The sequence below is a fragment of the Gossypium hirsutum genome, chromosome A06 (genome assembly GCF_007990345.1).
Source record: "Gossypium hirsutum isolate 1008001.06 chromosome A06, Gossypium_hirsutum_v2.1, whole genome shotgun sequence".
Classification (NCBI taxonomy): Eukaryota; Viridiplantae; Streptophyta; class Magnoliopsida; order Malvales; family Malvaceae; genus Gossypium; species Gossypium hirsutum.
The window spans coordinates 7344424-7368368 of NC_053429.1; the positions used below are offsets into that span (position 1 = coordinate 7344424).

General features: G+C 32.9%; 1 protein-coding gene across 2 annotated transcripts; it reads left to right on the forward strand.

The window, feature by feature from the left end:
• Nucleotides 1–3676: 3676 nt before the first annotated feature.
• On the forward strand, nt 3677–10628 carry LOC107962516 (uncharacterized). Of its 2 annotated transcripts, XM_016898933.2 has the most exons (6): nt 3678–4095; nt 4350–4441; nt 8660–8760; nt 8852–8897; nt 9373–9472; nt 9758–10628. In XM_016898933.2, exons 3-6 carry the CDS (start codon nt 8742–8744, stop codon nt 10175–10177), a joined length of 585 nt encoding a protein of 194 aa, XP_016754422.1. In that variant the 5' UTR covers nt 3678–4095; nt 4350–4441; nt 8660–8741; the 3' UTR covers nt 10178–10628. The 2 variants fall into 2 exon arrangements, with proteins under 2 accessions (XP_040970939.1, XP_016754422.1); XM_041115005.1 differs by lacking the exon at nt 4350–4441 and having other exon boundaries at nt 3677–4095.
• Nucleotides 10629–23945: the final 13317 nt, after the last annotated feature.

Here is a 23945-nt window from a genome sequence, read left to right on the forward strand (position 1 = left end):
CCAATTAGTACAGTTTATTCATTAAATACTCCCCTGTTATTTCATTTGACAGTTCTGACCTCTCTCTACTAAAAATAAATTATCTCATTGTACAGAACTCGAATAAGGTTCTTGTTTACTTATTTTGAAACTAGATTCATTAAGGAGTTCACACATATAAATTACACTCCATAATAATTTTTTACAATTTATAATGATTTTCCAAAGTTAAAACAGGGCATCTCGAAATCACCCCGAACCAGTCTTACAAAATTTCAAATATCTCTTGATTCATCAATTCATTGCTTACACTATTTATACTATAAGAAACTAGACTCAATAAGCTTTAATTACATATTTTGTTCATCCTCTAGTTCAATTTATACAATTTTTAGTGAATTTTCAAAGTCAGACCATTGCTACTTCCCAAAACTGTTTTGATGTAAAATGTTAATAACCAAATTTATAACACCAATTCACACCTTATGTCTATTCAAATTTCATTTAAACTCAAATTTAACTATTAAATTTTCAACATATTTTCTTAATTCCGAAATTTTCCTCAATTTAGTCCCTAAAACACAAAACTTATAGCTTACTTTGCAATTCAATCCTTATATCTATTTTAACTTGAATTTCATTCAATTAAACCCCTATTTCATTTTTTTTATTCAACATGAACAATATTTAGAATTCTAATAACTTTCAAAATATTAATTTAATTTCATCAAAACTTTGTTCTAAAGCTTTTAAAACATTAAAATTAAGTAAAAAGGGCTAAATTAACTTACCTATTAAACTTTCAAACCTTCAAACCCTAATTCTCCCTTTTTCTTTTCTTTCTTCTTTCTTTCTTTCCTTCCCCTGCTTTTCGTTTGCCTATTCTGTTTCTTTTCTTTGTTCTTTACTTTATTTTCTTTCTATTTACTTTACTTTTAATAATAATAATTTAATATATATTTTAACACATAAAAATCTCAGATTTTTATGCTTATGCCGCCTCACTTAGGACAAATGGCATAATTGTCATTTTGGTCCTCTTCATTTTCTTTTAATCTACAATTTAACTTTCATCCTTTATTCAATTTAGTCATTTTTACTAATTACTCTAAATTAAGCTAAATTCACCTAATTTAAACCTAATTAAACACATCGCTAGACTCATAAATATTTCTAGTATTTATTTCGAACTCGATTTACTAAGACGGAGGCCCGATAATGTACTTTTTCCGGTGCCTGTGAATTTTAGGTCATTACAATATATATATATAACCATATTAGTGAATCTGCTAATACATACTTCATCCGGATAAAGTATGCATTTTAATAACACATGAAAGATGTGGACATTAATATTTAAGGCAAACTTGTGGATTATATAGTCGATGAAAGTTGGTAATATTATAAAGTTGTTTTTAATACTCGGTTTTATTAGGTATAAGTATTTAAAATTTTGTGAATTAGTTTATATTTTTTTAAATAGCTTTTCTTTGGGTAAAATATATTTACTTTAATATTAAAATATTTAATTTAATATATTAATAAAATATTTCAAATTTTTTAAATTTAATAATAATAAATAAATAAATAAACATAAAAGACAACATAAAAAAAAGTAAAAAAGTAAAAAAAAAAAGAAACTGACATGGCAGACAGGGAATCTGGTTGCGCCATATTAATTGGCTCCACCAAAAAATGGTTAATTTTTTTTAGTCCCCTCATATTTTCAGAAATTTCAGTATTTTCCTGATATTCATACAGGTGGCGTCATTTTACGTAGCTCCACCAAAAAATTAATTTTTTTATACTCCCTGCTGACGTGGCATGTTGGTGGCACCAAATCATTTGGCTCCACTAACTTTTACTGTAGATTTCAAGCCATTCTTATATTTAATTAAAAAGGTTTGATAATTAATTAAATTATTTGGGTTATTTTTATAAGAAAGCCGGCTTCAGACGTGAGGAAGGGAGAACGGTAAAATTGAAACTGAGACACTCTGAATGGCTATTCTATGGGTAAGGCGCGAAATGCTATTCAACATATTTAGTGGGAATAGAGGCTGAATTGAATAAGGCTGTAATGGTATTACAGCCAACCAAACATTGGTTTGATGGTGGGCCCATTGAATTGGGCTGTAATCTATTCCTATTATACCCAACTAAACATACTGTTACTTTTCTTAATAAATCCTTCAACTTAGCCCCAAAAAAAGAGAGAGAGAAAGAAACGCTTCATATGGGTAGGTCTAAGTTACCAGTTTAAGGACATTCATTGCTATCATCCTAATTCCTAATATGAAACTAAGAAAAAGTAAATGTACTTTTCATTTATCTTGAATTATCTGTGCACAATATTCTAATTTAATACATATTTAAAAATGAGTATGAAGCTATAACATTTCATATGCTCAATATTTTAGTTAATCCACTTTATTAGTTTTAATCTAAATTATACCAATTCTTAATTTATTTGCACTATAATAATTTGACTCCATTTAATGATTATTCGGATAATCAGTTTGTAATAATTTATCAACTATAGTTACTGAATTTTATATTTGTACTTGTTAAACTTCAATATATATATTTCATGCGTAAAAAAGCTTAAACAATAAAATTAAATATAGATACATAAAATACATATCTATATCCAACACTTTCACGCTAACTTCAAATACGACAAATTATGAAGCATTGAGCAGTAATCGACATAATTGTAAATACTTGGTATCGTTGCTCTTATAAGTGCCTCAACAATTTTAAAACATTTTCTTTTAAAAACAATTTCAATTGGAGTCTATAGGAATAGAATACCAAACTAACAAATTTAATTTTATTAGGCATAAACTAACAAAATTTCAGGCCTGTTTTATAAGCCCAGTCAGCTCGACCTGACACCAAAAATAGGTCTAAATTTTTGTTCAAGTTTGGTCCGAATAAAAAAAAGTTAAAACTCGAGCCTGATTCGACCCGCCCGTATTATTATTTTATATATAAATAGATTAAAAATATAATAAATCAAATATATTAAAAACATTAAAATAAATGTTTATCAACAAATTGAAAGTAAATTAAAAAAAAGTCTTTATACTTAAATAATACTAAGATAAGTGACTTTAAAAATAAAATAGTAACAAAATTAATAATAAAACAAGACTAATACAATATCCAAACAAATAATACATAGTAATATAATAATAAAATAGTAGCAAAACAGTGGCAAAATAACAATAATTTTTTTTATAAATTTTGGTCGGATCAGGTTTAAGCCAAAAAAAATTTACTTGATGCTCAACCTAATTTTTAAATGAACTTTATTTTTTTGTCCAAATTAAATTATTAAGTTTAAATTTTTACTCAAACCTTTTAATTTTAATGGACCTTCTGGCCTAATCCACACTTGTTCAATTTAAAAAATTACTACTATATTTAAGTAGGTAATAAAATAATTATTTAAAAAGGCGGAAATTTTTGTTTATATATATATATGTGTGCATATATATATATTCACCTAGTGCTTCCGACAAAAAATCAAGCACTCTTCATTTGTCCCATTGGAAAGTGGTACGTATCTCTAATACCTGCTTGAATCAATGAAAATAAAATAAAATAATGGTTTTTTTCTTCTTCTTTTAAGAAAAATGGGTTAAAGAAAAAGAACATATATTATGATTATACCTTCTTCCCTTGAGTTAATTTAAGCTTAGGGTAGTGGCTCAGCCCTGATCTAACTTGCTCAGCTATTGTAGCCCAACTCTGCACAGTGAATCAGTGAGATTAGAATTGAAATATATATTTGAAATAATACCAGACTGGAATTTCATTAAATAAAACAGAATGATAACAAAGTATTAAAGAAATAACAGAGAAGCAAAATAACAAAAGAAAAGAAGCCAAAGAAAACTAAAAAAACCTCCAGTCAGATATAGCCAAAGACCCTAAATCATTTCCCAAGCATTCTCCGATGGTCTCCATTTCCAAAAGCCGCAGTTTTCTAAAAAATTAACCAGTTGCTGCAGTCATCATCGTAGGTCGTTTCCCTCAGGCTCAGTCCGGTTCTCGTGGCCGACCTCCTCGTCTGGGATCAGTGGTGGAGCCTGGGACACCTCCCACCTGGTAAGTCTCTTCCTTTGATTGAAATTTAATGACGAAAATAATGAGACAAAAAGTGGGTTCGATTTGTACCTTTTCATCAACACATCGATAGTGTACGGAAACACAAAACTTGTTGTTTTCCACCTCGGCTCCTGGAATGGATTTTGTTTTCTCTACCAATTAATGATTCAATTTATCGATAGTGGGTAAGCATTTTTTAGCCCGGGATTATATATTTTTAATATTCAGTTTCTATTTTCACCAAAAATCCCTAGGTTTCGTTGTGCCGCTCACTACTGTTGTCTCCTTCTCCGCTCCAATCTTCAACTGTCTCCGTCCCGCCGCTGGTCAATCTCATCCAATTCCAGTTATGTTTTTTTCAATCACTTCTATATTCAATCCTACTTGTCCTTGAAGTTGCCAGTAAATCAAATTTTCTTTTTGGGTTCTTGCTCAAAATTTTCCTTTCCTCTTCTGTTTACAAGATATTCTGCTTTAGTAGTATTAGTATAAGATTGCAGCAATCTTACTTTGAACAACTTTTCTATACTGTAGTCAATATAGAAGAAAATCACAGCCCAAGGATTTCTGTAGTATGCGACCCCAATTATGTAGTACACATTCAAGACTAGATTAAAAAAAAGCCCCATTCAAATAATAGAATGAATTGATATGAGAAGAAACTCTAGTTTAAAATTTCTTTATCGAAAATGGAAAATCCTAATTTAAAAGTAAATAGCCAGGCTGCATTATACCTTAAGTTTTGAATTCACCGTTAAAGTGTCTCAAAAGTTTGAATTCCCAGTTATTTAAACGTTCTTCAACTTTACTAGAGATAACAATTTTTTTTAAACCTTCACTGTTTAAAGGTTCCCAATTATTTAAAACTTGAATTCAATGTTAAAGTGTCTCAAAAGCTATTAACTTTTTTTTTACCATTGATTTAGGGTGTTGGAGATTCATACTAATTTACATGTGATTTAAGTTTTTAGAAAAATGGGTAATTGTTAAGGGTCAGAATGGGATTATCCTAGTTCTCAAGACTCGAGCTTTGTAACTTTAATTTTCAGCTTAAATTATTTGCCCTTATACCAAACTATGTTAGCTAGATTGATTGTTAGCATTAAAAAGAACCCGAATGACATAATGTCGAAGAAAGATAGTCGAGCTATAGAGAGAAAGCATGATAAGCACATAATAAGTTGTATTCTCAAATTTGAAGTGTTTTTTATCTTTTATTACATTTGGGGCAACTTAAAGTTTTAATTCTTTTTCCGCACTTTAAATTTGGGCATTTTGGTTGGTTGATTACATTTTGCAGGTTGTTTTTGGTGCTATTTCACTGTCCTTTTTAATGTTGTTCTGCTGCCGCTTTTAATATTGTTTGGATATTGTAGAACATTTATTTTATTTTTTTATCTCTTCACAATCTCAAACTATATGAATTAGTGTTTGATTCTCTATAAAATATAAAACATGAAATCGTATTTAGACATTGTAATGCGGTGGTAATGAGTTGTAACAGTCTATTGCAATTTACTTTAGCAACCACCATGTTTAGACTTATTTACTTTAGCAGTTGACTTGTTCGCTAATTTTTGAAATGGAGATGGTATTGTGTAAATTTGTTTGGCTATAGGATGTTCCCATGGTTAATTCTTCATTTGATCATTGTCTCCTTTGTTAGTTTAATTTTTATTTTTGGTTTGTAACAGCTATGTCGGACCTAGATTGTGCGATTATAAAACGGGATGATAGTGTTAGTGTGTATTATGGAGTGCTAAAGATTTCGGGAAAAGAAATTAGCTCCACTTTCTTACCGTTTAAAGACGAAGAGAAAGCTTTGGAACTACACACATTTAGTGGAGCATCAGGATTACTGGATATTAAGTTGCCATCATCTTGTACGGTATCAAGATGAATAGTGTTAGTGTGTATTATGGAGTGCTAAAGATTTCGGGAAAAGAAATTAGCTCCACTTTCTTACCGTTTAAAGACGAAGAGAAAGCTTTGGAACTACACACATTTAGTGGAGCATCAGGATTACTGGATATTAAGTTGCCATCATCTTGTACGGTATCAAGATGAATGGCTGGTTGCACTAGAATATTCTAAAAATATCGTAATATATTTTAAAGAAAAGATGGAGAGGTGGGAAAGTAGTAACCGAAATCAGCGTGAATGGTTCAATTACATTAGTGAGGATTTCGTTAAGATATTAAAGGATGTGGCTTGTATATGGGCTAAAAGTAATAAGAGCATATACACTCAAGATCCGATAAAGTTCATATTCATCACTAATTTCGGTGGAGGGGTAAAGTTTTTACCCAATTTGAATGCATCTGACCAACCAATGGAAGGTGATTTTGATGAGTTGAAATATTTGATGAGCTACATCCTCAATATGCCATTCGAATCTGCTATCGAAAATTATGGGAATTTCAATATGCCGAATGAATTATCATTGTTTCTTAACCAGCTCAAATCTCAAAACTTGTAAGTTATCTTTCATATATTTATTTTAAAGTTCGATAACTCATATGTTTTACTTCATTAATTTCATAATATTTATGTTTACTTATTTGCGTATGTCCAAATGGATAGGAAATACATGAGTCCCGCATTTCTACTGGGTGCGCCTTTATTTTGGAGACCTGTTGATAAGTTCCATTTTATTATAAATCTGGATCACATGATGAAGCGTGGAGAGATTAGGTGGCTTCTTCTTGACAAACCCCTACATGTGTTGCAAAAGAAATATACATGTGATTGGGTGTTATATTGTCGTCATAATGACGGTAAACATTAGAGCAGTACCGTACTACAGAGGAAAAGGAAAAGGTTGAGTAACTAAAATTTCCATGCTCGAATATAGATTTAAGCACCGGATCACTTTTCACCTCCAACACCCAATCACATGAATATTTCTTTTGCAACACATGTAGGGGTTTGTCAAGAAGATGCCACCTAATCTCTCCACGCTTCATCATGTGATCCGGATTTATAATAAAATGGAACTTATCAACAGGTCTCCAAAATAAAGGCGCACCCAGTCGAAATGCGGGACTCATGTATTTCCTATCCATTTGGACATACGCAAATAAGTAAACAAAAATATTATGAAATTAATGAAGTAGAACATATGAGTTATCGAACTTTAAAATAAATATATGAAAGATAACTTACAAGTTTTGAGATTTGAGCTGGTTAAGAAACAATGATAATTCATTCGGCATATTGAAATTCTCATAATTTTCGATAGCAGATTCGAATGGCATATTTAGGATGTAGCTCATCAAATATTTCAACTCATCAAAATCACCTTCCATTAGTTGGTTAGATGCATTCAAATTGGGTAAAAACTTTACCCCTCCACCGAAATTAGTGATGAATATGAACTTTATCGGATCTTGAGTGTATATGCTCTTATTACTTTTAGCCCATATACAAGCCACATACTTTAATATATTAACGAAATCCTCACTAATGTAATTGAACCATTCACGCTGATTTCGGTTACTACTTTCCCACCTCTCCATCTTTTCTCTAAAATATGGTACGATATTTTTAAAATATTCTAGTGCAACCAGCCATTCATCTTGATACCGTACAAGATGATGGCAACTTAATATCCAGTAATCCTGATGCTCCACTAAATGTGTGTATAGTTCCAAAGCTTTCTTTTCGTCTTTAAACGGTAAGAAAGTGGAGTTAATTTCTTTTCCCGAAATCTTTAGCACTCCATAATACACACTAACACTATCATCCCGTTTTATAATCGCACAATCTAGGTCCGACATAGCTGTTACAAACCAAAAATAAAAATTAAACTAACAAAGGAGACAATGATCAAATGAAGAATTAACCATGGGAACATCCTATAGCCAAACAAATTTACAGAATACCATCTCCATTTCAAAAATTAGCGAACAAGTCAACTGCTAAAGTAAATAAGTCTAAACATGGTGGTTGCTAAAGTAAATTGCAATAGACTGTTACAACTCATTACCACCGCATTACAATGTCTAAATATGATTTCATATTTTATATTTTATAGAGAATCAAACACTAATTCATATAGTTTGAGATTGTGAAGAGATAAAAAAATAAAATAAAGGTTCTACAATATCCAAACAATATTAAAAGCGGCAGCAGAACAACATTAAAAAGGACAGTGAAACAGCACCAAAAACAACCTGCAAAATGTAATCAACCAACCAAAATGCCCAAATTTAAAGTGCGGAAAAAGAATTAAAACTTTAAGTTGCCCCAAATGTAATAAAAGATAAAAAACACTTCAGATTTGAGAATACAACTTATTATGTGCTTATCATGCTTTCTCTCTATAGCTCGACTATCTTTCTTCGACATTATGTCATTCGGGTTCTTTTAAATGCTAACAATCAATCTAGCTAACATAGTTTGGTATAAGGGCAAATAATTTAAGCTGAAAATTAAAGTTACAAAGCTCGAGTCTTGAGAACTAGGATAATCCCATTCTGACCCTTAACAATTACCCATTTTTCTAAAAACTTATTCTATTTACTTTTGTTATTAACTTTTTCTTAAATTGTTTATTTTGTAGATTAGCATCATTAACATTGAGAATAAGTTGAGTAGGCAACTGCCAGAACTGTATCTTCATCTATTTGAAGGTTTAATCAATTATGCAAAAAAAAAAAGCAGGTAAGGAATATAGAAAAATTATATTATCATTGTAAAATTATTTTTTTAATTCATATTAAATGAATATTGTTATTTTAATGTTTTGATATAGGGACCCAGTTTTTTCGAAATCAATTATTTCTGAAGATATATGAAAGGTAAGCAAGTTGGTTTTCTCTTTAAATATATTTAGAAACTGTCACACCTCAAAGTCTGGACTAGAAGTAGGAAAAAGAAAAGAATAAAAAAAAAACACATGATTAAGAGAAAGAAAAGAAAATACGAGTTTAGAAAATCCAGGTAAGAGAAATACGGGTTAGAGAGTAGTAACTAGAACTTCGGATTAGCTTAGGTGAGATTAGAATTGAAATCGAGGATCAAATTGAAGCAAATTACTTCAATTGAAATTGAGAAGTTCTATTTCTTAAAACAAGTCGCTAGAAATTAGACTATGTTAAAGATTTAATTTCATGCATGTTGATATTAATTAATTTCATGCATGTTAATAATATATTTAATCTTCTTACTTATTTGTTTATTCAATTTTATTATGTTTATAATTGAATTTAAATTATGTTAGTACTATTGAGTATATATTACTCAGCATACAATTATATTTATTTTTGTGCGTAGGTCTCGGATGGGAGCTTTAGTAAATACATGGTCAAGCATCCATTTTCTCCAGCTCAACTCGAAAGTCATTTTGTTGCTATTTTGTATGTTGAGTCTTACGGTATGTGTTGGTAAACTTGTTACTTGAGTAATTTTAGGTACTTTTGGCGCTTTTAATATTGTTTGGTACTTGAGTCTCTATTGAGTATATAGTTATAAAGCCACCAGCTATTGTCTAGCATAATACAAAGCTGTTGAGTTATAACATTTCATAATAACAGGTCCAAGTCAAATACATAGTTTGATTTGGTATATGTAGTTTTAAAAAAAATTGGGTCGAGCCCGAGTTTAACATATATAATTTGGATCTGGTTTGAACAAAAATTTAAGTCTGTTTTTTGAATAGGGCTCGGGCAACCACGTTTACGTTCTTGGGGGAATAAGCAGAACTGATGCTACTTTTGGTGGTTATGATGATGTAAACGATGTTTTCCAATTAGATTGGAAGGACGTTGAACGTGGGTGGAGAAAAACTACTTCTATGTTGTTCCCTCGGGCTTTTCCCCTGGTTTTTGCTGCAGAAGGAAAGATTTACGTCTTCGAACAATTGGTTTTTGAATCTTTTGGCGAGGTTTACGATATAAGTGGGGATATTTGGGAACCATTGTCGCCCCCTCTGGAAGCTATTGCTCTAAGTAATCCTGTTCTAGATTCTTCCCGATCTCGGATTTTGGTGCACTGCCATGTCAATGATTCTCTTTACGCTTATTACTATGATCGTAATGGGTTTGCCTCGATCAAAAATTTTGTTACTGGTCTGACTTAGCGTCAATCGTGGCCGATGTGCTGTATACTGTCATGTATAATTATTCTGGTGAGTTCTGTTCTTTGGAGGCGTATAATTTGCTTGATCAGAAACATTTGCCCGTCCAATGGTCATCAGAATTTTCAGTGGATCCACCAAGGAGTGGCGCTCTGTTTCGTTTGGGCAATGGCGAGTGGATTTTGGGTTGGGTCAACCATATCGATATGAGTTTTTGAGTACATAAGATTTAATATGTGGTGCAACGAGCAGGGAGGGATTCATGCAGCTGCAGAGCATCAATCTGCCATCACTGTTCCATATCGATCCAAAGATATTTGTGATATATTTTTGTTCTGAATGAAGGTTAGAGCCCCCTTCATATCACTTCTACATCATAATTATTCATTTGCCAATGCTGCTTGCTATTACATTTGGTTTGCTCTAAATGAAGGTTAGTGCCCCCTTCACATCACTACCACATCTTAATTATTCCCATCCTTGTAAATTGACGGATTTTTCATTTGCCAATACTGCTTGTCATTGCATTTTGTTTGCTCTTGTTGTCACTAAGAAGTTGATAGTGTGCCTGGGACTTCCTGTATAAAACTTGAGTAATGCTAAGGTACGGAGTAGACGAATCAGGCATCGTATTTGCATTGTGTGAAAATGTCTTCCTTTTTCCAAGACTCAGTTTTATTAGGACTATGCGCCGTGCTCTATTTGTTGTTTTAAATGGGTACGAGGCTCCTAGCACCTTTAAAGAACTAGAACTCAAGTTCTGTCTTTGCCTTACCCCCAATAGTTGCTTCTAGTTTTGTGTTCCAAAAAGAAAATAAAATATCCTGATCTAAACAAAGGCTTAAATTCCCGATGGAGTACTTAGGAAGTTGGTAATCTCTGACAATGTTTCTGCCTAAAATATCGGAGCAAGGTCATTACTTGTAGGCAAGTGAATGGTGTTACTTTCATATTAGTGCTTTCCTAATAAATTTCCAGCCCTTTTAACTTCACTCGAAGAGGCTATACAGTTGTCCCAGAGATGAAGTTTTGGCTCTCAAGAAATTCTGTACGATTGGTACGATCATCACGATTTAACTGGCCTCGGGAACGTACAACCTTCATCACCGCACTTGTTCCTTTTAGTCTTCCTTTCTGTCTTCGTGCAACATCTTGTTTTACTGGTTTACAAGGTTTCCTCATCTTACTGAATAGAAATTTTTGCAACATGCATATGATAAGAAGCAAGATGAAAGTGCAGAAAATATAACTATTACTAAGTGAGGATAGATTTATTGAATAGGCTGAATTTTATTTGAGATAGTGAATGTTATTACTAAGTGGGCTATTAGCTTGTTGAAATCAGTAAGAGAGTGGACAAAATATTACTTAAGAATATAACTCTAATAAATGGGAATTACTTAGTCCAACAACTAGAGAATTTGAAGTAGAGAAAAAGTAATTAGTAGGGGACAAAAATGTTTATTTGGAAACTCTTGTTAAATATTTTGCCATCCTATTTCCGGTTTTGTATATCATATGAATAGTATGTTTTCTTGGAAAGTAAGAAGGTTTGGGAGTGATAATTATATCTGTATTATTTTTTCCTCGTTTCTTTGATTTTGTTCTTGCGTGCTTGACTGATGAAGCTCCAACACGTAAGAAGTCAAAAATGAAAATGGAATGAAGCTCCAGCAGAGTTTCACCATTTTCACACTTTAATTCTATAAACTTTTCTTTGCAATTTATTATAGCATTATGCAATGTCAACCAATCCATACCCAAAATAACATCAAACTCATCAAACGGGCAACAACATCAAGTCGGCCAGAAAGTAATGACCCCGAATCATTAAAGGACATTTCTTGCATACTTTATCAACTATCACACATTTGCTTAACGGATTCGACACTCTAACCATAAATTCTGTGTTCTCAATAGGTATATTCATACTAGACACCAGTTTCATGCATACATATGAATGAGTAGAACCGGGATCAATCAAAGCAATAGCATTAACATCATAAAGAGAAAATATACCGGTAATCACATCAGGTGAGGAAGCATCTTCACGCGCTTTAATAGCATAAGTTCTAGCCGGAGCCCTTCCTTCAGATCTAACTGCTGCATCTCTGGCTACATTCTTACTGCTTGCTTCATTCCCAGCTTTTCTTGGATACTTTTCCCTCGAATCCGCACCACTTGCTTTTGTATACTGAAAATTTTCTTTCTCAGCTCTCTCTGGGCAGTCTCTAATAAAATGATCCGGAGAACCACATCGAAAACATTCATTTGCTCTACACGGACCAAAATGATTTCTACCACACCGCTGGCACTTGGGTTTAACAAATCTCGAGTTCTCTACACTGGCTGCCGAAGTAGTCTGCGACTTAGGACCCACATTTTGCTTCTTAGAATTCCCATATGATTTCCCAGCTGAAACTTGGGAATGAGGATTCATATTTCTTGACTTTCCAAGTTGCTGTGAGGGTGCATTACTCATTGGTCTTTTCTTCCAATTTCGTGTCTCAGATTCTACCTTTTTCTTTTACTTAAGTAGTTTTTCAGCCTTGCTAGCTCGATTGACAAGTACCACTATTTCTTTTAGTTCAAGGATCCCAGCAAATACCTTGATGTCTTCGTTGAGCCCGTCTTCAAATCGTCGGCACATCTTGGCATCTGTAGGAACATATTCTCTGGCATACTTACTCAATCGAACAAACTCTCTTTCATATTCTGTGACTGTCATATTACATTGCTTCAGCTCAAGAAACTCTTTACGTTTCTGATCAATAAATCTTTCACTAATATATTTCTTCTGAAACTCTTCTTGAAAGAATTCCTAGGTTACCCTCTCTTTCGGTACCACCGAAATCAAAGTCTTCCACCAATTACAGGCTGAATCCTTCAACAAAGATATAGCACATTTCAAACATTCTTCAGGTGTACAAGATAATTCATCAAATACCCGGAAAGAATTTTCAAGCCAGAACTCTGCTTTCTCGGCATCGTCATCAATATTTGCCCTAAATTCTTCGGCCCCTTGTTTACGAATTCTATCAACCGGAGTCCTATGAAATTTTGTCATATCCACACCCTGAGGCATCGGGGGTATAGGTTGAGGAATTGGGGGAGGTGGGGGAGGTCGTACATTTTGGGTCGTACGAACGAACTCAGTGTACCATGCACTCATCATTTGGAGAAAGACTTCTCGATCCCTTTCTTCTCCTCCCTGACCAACAGTAGGAGGTGGATTTTCAGTCGGCACTGCCCCTTCAGCCGGAGCTGGCGCATTACTCTCTACTTCATCTGCCACAGCTGGGTCGGGATCCATTTACTATATAAAAATCATTTAAAAAGGTCAGAAGTCGTCACACTATCACAATTTATACATATGACATGTATAGCAAAATCCGTACATACAACACGTAGTCCGAGAACCGACTAAACCTACTCTGATACCACTAAATGTAACGCCCTCACGCCCGAGACCGTCGCCGGAGTCGAGCTTGAAGTGTTACCGAACATAATTTATCAAATTAAGAACTTCGAATTATTTATTTCTACATTCACAGCTTTCTAATTACCTGCATCACAGTTACAAGAAAAATCATATCTCGAGTTACGAAACTCGAAATCAAGATCCGTAAATTTACCCTAAATCTAGACTCATATATATATTTAATTATTTGTTTCTAGAATTTTTGGTTGGGCCAATTAGTACAGTTTATTAGTTAAAGTTACCCCTGTTTCAGAACTTGACTGGTCTAACCTCTGTTTACTACGAACCATATTTCTCTCTGTAAAAAATTTATATGACTATGCCGTTTATTTATCCTGAAAGTATACTCAATAAGGATTCCAAGAATATAAAATACACCACATAATTATTTTTGTATGATTTATGGTGAATTTCTAAATTTGGAACAGGGGATTCAGAAATTGGTCTGGCCTTGTTTTACTAAAACTCAAATATCTTCTAACATATAATTCCTTTACCCGTTTCGTTTGTTTCATGTGAAACTAGACATATTAGGCTTAAATTTCATATTTAATCCATCACCAAATTCAATTTCTATGATTTTTAGTAAATTTTCAAACTCACATCAGTGTTGCTGCAATGTTCTGTTTATGGCTAATTTCATCTTTTCATGAGTTTTTATGGACTAGATAACCTATTAACCTTCCGTGACATCAAACATGACTAAATTAGCCATTTCCATTACTTATCATTATCAAGCAATTTCTTAACCAAATCACCACCATATAACAAAATTATTTACACAAAATAGGTATATTGCTATACATGCCATACTTAAGTTTTACAGGCCATTTACCAAGAAAAAGTCCTTCGGATAGTGTGATCGAACCTTCGACCTGTCCCGATTCCTGAGCCGGCTTGTTCAAAACTACAGTGAATGAAAAGGAGGAAGTAAGCATAAATGCTTAGTAAGTTCATATGCAAATAACAAGTAACATAACAATACAATCATAACAAACAACCTTAGCATGGTACTTCCAAAACATATTTCACATTTCTACACATCATTCATCATCTTATCATCTTATCGTTGTTGTATCTAACTTCAACCCGAGGGTTAAGTACATACCTGTACCAAGTGTCCATTTCGCAACACTTACCAAAACGTCACTTGCATCTATGTGTTCTTCCATTTCACTAGAAATTTTTCCCGTTGAACGCATCGGAATATAACTCGGATACATGGATAATTTGCACATAAGTGCCACATAACATATGTAATCAATCAATCACGTAACCCGCTCATAAGCGAACTCGGACTCAACTCAACGAGCTCGGGCGTTCGCATCCATAAGTGAACTTGGACTCAACTCAACGAGCTCGGATGCCTAGTTACATCTCTCGAACTCGGACTCAACTCAACGAGTTCGGACATTCGCATCCATAAGTGAAATCGGACTCAACTCAACGAGTTCGGATGCTCGACCATCCTAGTGACATGTCACTTGTATCCTAATCTATTCTTAAGTTCAAACGGGATTTTCCTCGAACACATATCCTTGCCATCTTCCGTAAAATACCGAAACCAATACTCGGTAGCACTTTATATTTAACAAATAATACACATAATTTGCATTTTATTCGAAAATAAACACAAAGCATATATTTCATGATAAAAATCAGCATATCATATAATTAACATCAATAATTTAAAAATAACAATTATACTATATTATTTACACATGAACTTACCTTGGTTCCAAAATATCAATTTAGTCCACAATCTTTTCTTTTCCTCGATTGGGGTCGCTTCCACTTCTTTCTTGATCTAAAATAACACATTTAGCTTATTTAATACTCACATTATCAAATTAGTCTTTAATTCAAATTTTAGCAAAATTATAATTTTACCCCTAAACTTTTACATATTTATAGTTTTGCCCCTAGGCTCGGGAATTAAACTTTATCCCTTATTCTTATGTTTTATGACATGTTGGTCATTTTTCCCTTCTATGACAACATCAAGTTCACACTCTAACATGTACTTATGACTATTAGGTATTTTTACCGATTAAGCCCTTTTTACTTGTTTCACTCAAAACCGAGTAGCACAAGTTGTCTAACATAATTTAAAATCTCATATTCTATCATAAAACATCAAAATTCACAAATTTCACCTATGGGTATTTTTCCAAATATGAACTCTAACTCAAAATATTACTATCATAAGCTATACCAAGTTACCGGGATTTCAAAAACGTAAAAATCATTAAAAACGGGGCTTGGAATCACTTACTATAAAGCTTGGAAGTTTAAGAAACCCTAGCTTTGGAGAGAGCAAAATTCGGCAGCAACCATATGAAGAAGATGACTATTTTGTGTTATTTTCCCCTTTTTATTTTAATTAATATCCAAATGACCAAAATGCCCCTCATTACTAAACTTTCAAAAATTCCTTCCATGTCCTAATTTTTGTCCATGAACTTAAAATTTGTCAAATTGCTATTTAAAACCTCCTTATTAATATTCCAAAACAATTTCATACTAAAAACTTCGAGAATGCAAGTTTTGCAACTTATTCGATTTAGTCCCTAATTTCAATTTAAGCACTTTAGGCATAAAATTCATCACGAAATTTTCACATAATCATGTAATCATATCATAAACATCAAAATAATTATAAAACAATTATTTCTATCTTGAATTTGTGGTCACGAAACCACTATTTCGATTAGGCTCTAATTCGGGATATTACAGTAGTGGCTCAGCACTGATCTAACTTGCTCAGCTATTGTAGGCCAACTCCGCACAGTAAATCAATGAGATTAGGATTGAAATATATATTTGAAATAATACCAGACTGGAATTTCATTAAATAAAACAGAATGATAACAGTATAAAAGAAATAACAGGGAAGCAAAATAACAAAAGAAAAGAAGCCTAAGAAAACTAAAAATACCTCCAGTCAGATATAGCCAAAGACCCTAATTCATTTCCCAAGTATGCTCCGATGGTTTCCATTTCCAAAAGCCGCAGTTTTCGAAAAAATTAACCAGTTGCTGCAGTCATCATCGTAAGTCGTTTCCCTCAGGCTCAGTCCGGTTCTCGTGGCCGACCTCCTCGCCTGGGATCAGTGGTGGAGCCTGGGACACCTCCCACCTGGTAAGTCTCTTCCTTTGATTGAAATTTAATGACAAAAATAATGAGACAAAAAGTGGGTTCGATTTGTACCTTTTCATCAACACATCGATAGTGTACGGAAACACAAAACTTGTTGTTTTCCACCTCCGCTCCTGGAATGGATTTTGTTTTCTCTACAAATTAATGATTCAATTTATCGATAGTGGGTAAGTACTTTTTAGCCCGGGATTATATATTTTTAATATTTAGTTTCTATTTTCACCAAAAATCCCTAGGTTTTGTTGTGTCGTTCACTACTGTTGTCTCCTTCTCCGCTCCAACCTTTAACTGTCTCCTTCCCGCCGCTGGTCAATCTCATCCAATTCCAGGTATGTTTTCTTCAATCCCTTCTATATTCAACTTGTCCTTGAAGTTGTCAATAAATCAAATTTTCTTTTTGGGTTCTTGCTCAAAATTTTCCTTTCCTCTTCTGTTTACAAGATATTCTGCTTTGGTTGTATTAGCATAAGATTGCAGCAATCTTACTTTGAACTGTTATGAATGTCCGTAAGTATCTCCTATGCTATTGTATTGGTAAACTGCAACACAGGATATAATACATGGAGATACCATTAGACCAAATGTCAACCGCATTTGTATTTATTGAAAGTCCTAACAAATTGGCAACTATTGGAACTCGCCATATAGGCCACTATTACAATAGTAATGACAGCAATGGCAGAAGAAGCAGTGGCATAAACTTTTCTATACTGTAGTCAATATAAAAGAAAATCACAGCCCAAGGATTTCTGTAGTATGCGACCCCAATTATGTAGTACACATTCAAGACAAGATTAAAAAAAAGCCCCATTCAAATAATAGAATGAATTGATATGAGAAGAAACTCTAGTTTAAAATTTCTTTATCGAAAATGGAAAATCCTAATTTAAAAGTAAATAGCCAGGCTGCATTATACCTTAAGTTTTGAATTCACTGTTAAAGTGTCTCAAAAGTTTGAATTCCCAGTTATTTAAACGTTCTTCAACTTTACTAGAGATAACAAATTTTTTTAAACCTTGAACCTTTTTTTTTTGCCATTAATATAGGGTGTTGGAATTCACTGTTTAAAGGTTCCCAATTATTTAAAACTTGAATTCAATGTTAAAGTGTCTCAAAAGCTATTAATTTTTTTTTTGCCATTGATGTAGGGTGTTGGAGATTCATACTAATTTACATGTGATTTAAGTTTTTAGAAAAATGGGTAATTGTTAAGGGTCAGAATGGGATTATCCTAGTTCTCAAGACTCGAGCTTTGTAACTTTAATTTTCAGCTTAAATTATTTGCCCTTATACCAAACTATGTTAGCTAGATTGATTGTTAGCATTAAAAAGAACCCGAATGACATAATGTCGAAGAAAGATAGTCGAGCTATAGAGAGAAAGCATGATAAGCACATAATAAGTTGTATTCTCAAATCTGAAGTGTTTTTTTATCTTTTATTACATTTGGGGCAACTTAAAGTTTTAATTCTTTTTCCGTACTTTAAATTCGGGCATTTTGGTTGGTTGATTACATTTTGCAGGTTGTTTTTGGTGCTGTTTCACTGCCCTTTTTAATGTTGTTCTACTGCCGCTTTTAAAATTGTTTGGATATTGTAGAATCTTTATTTTATTTTAGTATCTCTTCACAATCTCAAACTATATGAATTAGTGTTTGATTCTCTATAAAATATAAAACATGAAATCGTATTTAGACATTGTAATGCGGTGGTAATGAGTTGTAACAGTCTATTGCAATTTACTTTAGCAACCACCATGTTTAGACTTATTTACTTTAGCAGTTGACTTGTTCGCTAATTTTTGAAATGGAGATGGTATTGTGTAAATTTGTTTGGCTATAGGATGTTCCCATGGTTAATTCTTCATTTGATCATTGTCTCCTTTGTTAGTTTAATTTTTATTTTTGGTTTGTAACAGCTATGTCGGACCTAGATTGTGCGATTATAAAATGGGATGATAGTGTTTGTGTGTATTATGGAATGCTAAAGATTTCGAGAAAAGAAATTAGCTCCACTTTCTTACCGTTTAAAGACGAAGAGAAAGCTTTGGAACTATACACACATTTAGTGGAGCATCAGGATTACTGGATATTAAGTTGCCATCATCTTGTACGGTATCAAGATGAATGGCTGGTTGCACTAGAATATTCTAAAAATATCGTAACATATTTTAAAGAAACGATGGAGAGGTGGGAAAATAGTAACCGAAATCAGCGTGAATGGTTCAATTACATTAGTGAGGATTTCGTTAAGATATTAAAGGATGTGGCTTGTATATGGGCTAAAAGTAATAAGAGCATATACACTCAAGATCCGATAAAGTTCATATTCATCACTAATTTCGGTGGAGGGGTAATTTTTTTACTCAATTTGAATGCATCTGACAAACCAATGGAAGGTGATATTGATGAGTTGAAATATTTGATGAGCTACATCCTCAATATGCCATTCGAATCTGCTATCGAAAATTATTGAGAATTTCAATATGCCGAATGAATTATCATTGTTTCTTAACCAGCTCAAATCTCAAAACTTGTAAGTTATCTTTCATATATTTATTTTAAAGTTCGATAACTCATATGTTCTACTTCGTTAATTTCATAATATTTTTGTTTACTTATTTGCGTATGTCCAAATGGATAGGAAATACATGAGTCCCGCATTTCTACTGGGTGCGCCTTTATTTTGGAGACCTGTTGATAAGTTCTATTTTATTATAAATCTGGATCATATGATGAAGCGTGGAGAGATTAGGTGGCATCTTCTTGACAATCCCCAACAATTGTTGCAAAAGAAATATTCATGTGATTGGGTGTTGGAGGTGAAAAGTGATCCGGTGCTTAAATCTATATTCGAGCATGGAAATTTTAGTTACTCAACCTTTTCCTTTTCCTCTGTAGTACGGTACTGCTCTAACGTTTACCGTCATTACAACGACAATACCACGAAAAGTAAGATTTTAATATTTTTTATTATGATATTCTATTTACTTTTGTTATTAACTTTTACTTAAATTGTTTATTTTATAGATTAGCATCATTAACATTGAGAATAAGTTGAGTAGGCTACTGCCAGAACTGTATCTTCATCTATTTGAAGGTTTAATGAATGATGCAAAAAATAAATAAAAGCAGGTAAGGAAGATAGAAAAATTATATTATCATTGTAAAATTGTTTTTTTAATTCATAGTAAATGAATATTGTTATTTTAATGTTTTGATATAGGGACCCAGTTTTTTCGAAATCAATTATTTCTGAAGATATATGAAAGGTAAGCAAGTTGGTTTTCTCTTTAAATATATTTAGAAACTGTCACACCTCAAAGTCTGGACTAGAAGTAGGAAAAAGAAAAGAATAAAAAAAAACACATGATTAAGAGAAAGAAAAGAAAATACGAGTTTAGAAAATCCGGGTAAGAGAAATACGGGTTAGAGAGTAGTAACTAGAACTTCGGATTAGCTTAGGTGAGATTAGAATTGAAATCGAGGATCAAATTGAAGCAAATTACTTCAATTGAAATCGAGAAATTCGATTTCTTAAAACAAGTCGTTAGAAATTAGACTATGTTAAAGATTTAATTTCATGCATGTTGATATTTTATTAATTAATTTCATGCATGTTAATAATATATTTAATCTTCTTACTTATTTGTTTATTCAATTTTATTATGTTTATTATGTTTATAATTGAATTTAAATTATGTTAGTACTATTGAGTATATATTACTCAGCGTACAATTATATTTATTTTTGTGCGTTGGTCTCGGATGGGAGCTTTAGTAAATACATGGTCAAGCATCCATTTTCTCCAGCTCAACTTTAAAGTCATTTTGTTGCTATTTTTTATGTTGAGTCTTACGGTATGTGTTGGTAAACTTGTTACTTGAGTAATTTTAGGTACTTTTGGCGCTTTTAATATTGTTTGGTACTTGAGTCTCTATTGAGTATATAGTTATAAAGACACCAGCTATTGTCTAGCATAATACAAAGCTATTGAGTTATAACATACTAACAAGAGTTGTGCACACCCAATAAATCTGCCTTCACCTACCCTCCGACAAGCACTCAAAGATCTGAAAGTCTCAGCCAAAATTGCAGGAACAGGAGTGACTCCTTTACCAAATCGGTCAAATAAATCGGCGACTGCTTCATCTACATGCCTTAAAGCTTTAGGAAAAATAACCAAACCACAAACGCTAAAGGCGAATATATCAACTCTTTTCTTCATATCAGGGTGTGTCAGGATCAGATCTCTCAAATTTTCCCAAGGGATGCACTTTCCATTGCCTTTCTGCTAGACTTGAGCTGCAAACCACTGCTCACTCATCCCAGTGATGTTCATCAACCTCTTTACAAAGTTTGGGGTATTGACAGCTCTAGAATAAATCTTATCAACTTGAAACCTTGGACAACGAAGCAAGGCTGTATATTCCTCGACAGTAGGTGCTAGATCCACCTTTCCAAAAGTAAAACAACTGTAGGCGGAATTCCAAAATTGAGCCATGGCGCGGAACAAATACCTATCTATCTTAACATCGAGGAGATAAGGAATATCACCATAATTACAATAGAGTAGCTGCTTCATCTCCCCATCCCAGTGACTCCATAATTCTTTCAACTCTTGAAGATCATTCTGAACCATACTAATACGGGTAAAGTCCCATAACTCTGACATGTACCCCTTTGTCAAACTGTCACCTTTCTTTAATTGTGCATTCTCCGACCATCTTTGGACAAACGCATTGTCTTTCACTTTATCAAGGAATTCGTTCTTCATGGTAAAACTTTCTATTAGTAACCGAACCGTATATCGACACCTCCTTTTATGATGAAAATGTTATGCAATCACTATTAAAGAAAGAAGGAAAAGCACAAGTCAGAATTATGCATAAGAATAGGAATCAAAGCAATCAAGAAATTATCAACCGCCTATTTAGGAAACCACTAGGGCTAGGTGTAATTCTACCTAAGGCAGGTTCCTACAGCTCACTATATGTGGTTTAGTTCTAGAGTAAAGGTACCTGAACCAGCAGATTCCTCGATCCTCGCCCATTATAGGTTCATATGGATCAAGTTCAGTTCAGGGGAATACATTTTCTTATGCCCGTGCGGAGGTGAAAAACCTCACAAAGACATAAGTACGGATGTATTCCGGAAGCGATCCCCTAGCCCATGCGGAGGTGAAAACCTCACGAAAGCATAGTTTCTCACTCCCACTTAAAAGGTGTGACCACAACGGTCATGCGATATGATGCGAGATTATATAAAGAAATTCAACAGAAAAACAAACTCAACAAGGACACAGAAAATGCAAAGTGAAGATCGTGTATTTTTAGAAAAACTGAATTTCTAAATTTCAACAAGAAGACAGAAAATAATCAATTTACAGCTCGACTCTCTTATTGGTCCCCAGTGGAGTCGGCAAGCTGTCGAAACCATTTTTTTGAAAACGGGAAATCGACTTTTGAAAACGAAAAGTTAGGAGTCGCCACCAATCATTTTTAATAGGGTGTGATTGGATCACCTCAAAACACGGTCGTTTTTAATAAATAAATAAATTTTTCAAAACGACGATTTTGGTCTGCGAAAATAAAAAACCGGTTCGGGAGTCAGTTACGTACGAGGAAGGATTAGCACCCTTTACATGTCCAAAATTGGTTCTTGATTGATTATTTAGTGTCTTAATGTCGAAAATTAAAGATTTGGACAGAGTTCAAAACGCGATCCTCTTTTATTGGCTTTTGAAACATTTAGGTAAGTCAAATGTGTATTAAAGACCATCTCACCTCAAGGTAAAACATTACATCCAGTACGTTAGGACACAACATTTTTGACCCTCAATTGTGAGCTTGCCTTTAAAACGTGCGTTTTAGCCTTAAGAGGATATTCAAATATTCAAAACAAACAAAGAAAGCAAAACCCAGTACGTTAGGGCACGATTTTTCGAATTCTTTAAATACCGAATATTGCCTTTATTTTGAAAATTTTTGAGAGAAGATCAATAGATAAATGAATTAAGGACATAGATTTTTTTAAAAATGATGATAATAGACAATATGAAAATAATAATATGAGAATAATGCTAATCGTAACCGTAAACATAGTAATAACAATTAAAATAACATAACAACAACAAAATAGAAGACAATAATAATAATATATTAATAAAAATAATATAAAAATAATACTAATATAGGGAAAAAAATATTGTATAAGAAGTTATAAATAAATGATAAAATAAAATAAAGGTGTATAAGGTTTTTAGGTAAATAAATAAATAGAATGAAGATATAATAATAGTAGTAATAACAGTACAAAACTAGTTAATATAGTGCCATTATAATAATAAAAATAAAAATAATAAAAATAACAATATGTTACTAATAATAATAATAAATAAATAAATAATGGTAATAAATATATATAAAATAATAGTAACAGAAATAAAATAAATAAAATAATAATAATAATAACACTCTCCCCATCCCATCTAAATCCGGCCATCAGTCCGACCTTGCTCCGGTCACCGAACCCCCATGAGCCGCTGTCGGTGCCACCGTACACGGCAGCCGAACCTAAAAAAAAACCCTTTTCCGGTAATTTTAAAATGTGCAAGCTTCTTTCCTTTATTTTTACTTTCGTATAAAAAATAAAATAAAATTGAAATGAAAAAAAAAACAAACAAAGAACTTAAGACGAGAATAGGAAAACCTCTTTTGCTTTTATCTTTGATTAATCTCCAAAAACCAACCCCATTTTACAATAGTTTTGAATGGCTTTTATAGCCAAATTTTACAACTGATTGCTTCCTTCCATGGTGGCAAGTAAGGTAATGGAGTTAGTGGGGTAGCTTAGTGGGGTGATGGAGTTAGTGGGGTGGCTTAGTGGGGTGATGGAGTTAGTGGGGTAATTTAGGAGTTAGTGGTTAGTTTAGTGGGTGCTAATTGGATGGTTGGTGTTCTGGGCTCTGCTTATTGGTCCCGGGCATAAATTTGGTCCTACACATGCCAACCGCTTTTTTGTCTCATTCAAATTAATATACCTATCAACTCCTGATTCAATTAATACAATGGTTGATCAAATTTCAACAAACTCTAACATTTGATACGTAATAATATTATTTTATATTTATT

Excerpts from the sequence above, each read along its gene's own strand:
- LOC107962516 (XM_041115005.1), top strand. Across the intron at positions 8,898-9,372 it reads TTTCTGAAGATATATGAAAG|GTCTCGGATGGGAGCTTTAG; the intron begins GTAAGCAAGTTG and ends TTTTGTGCGTAG. Across the intron at positions 9,473-9,757 it reads TTTGTATGTTGAGTCTTACG|GGCTCGGGCAACCACGTTTA; the intron begins GTATGTGTTGGT and ends TTTTTTGAATAG.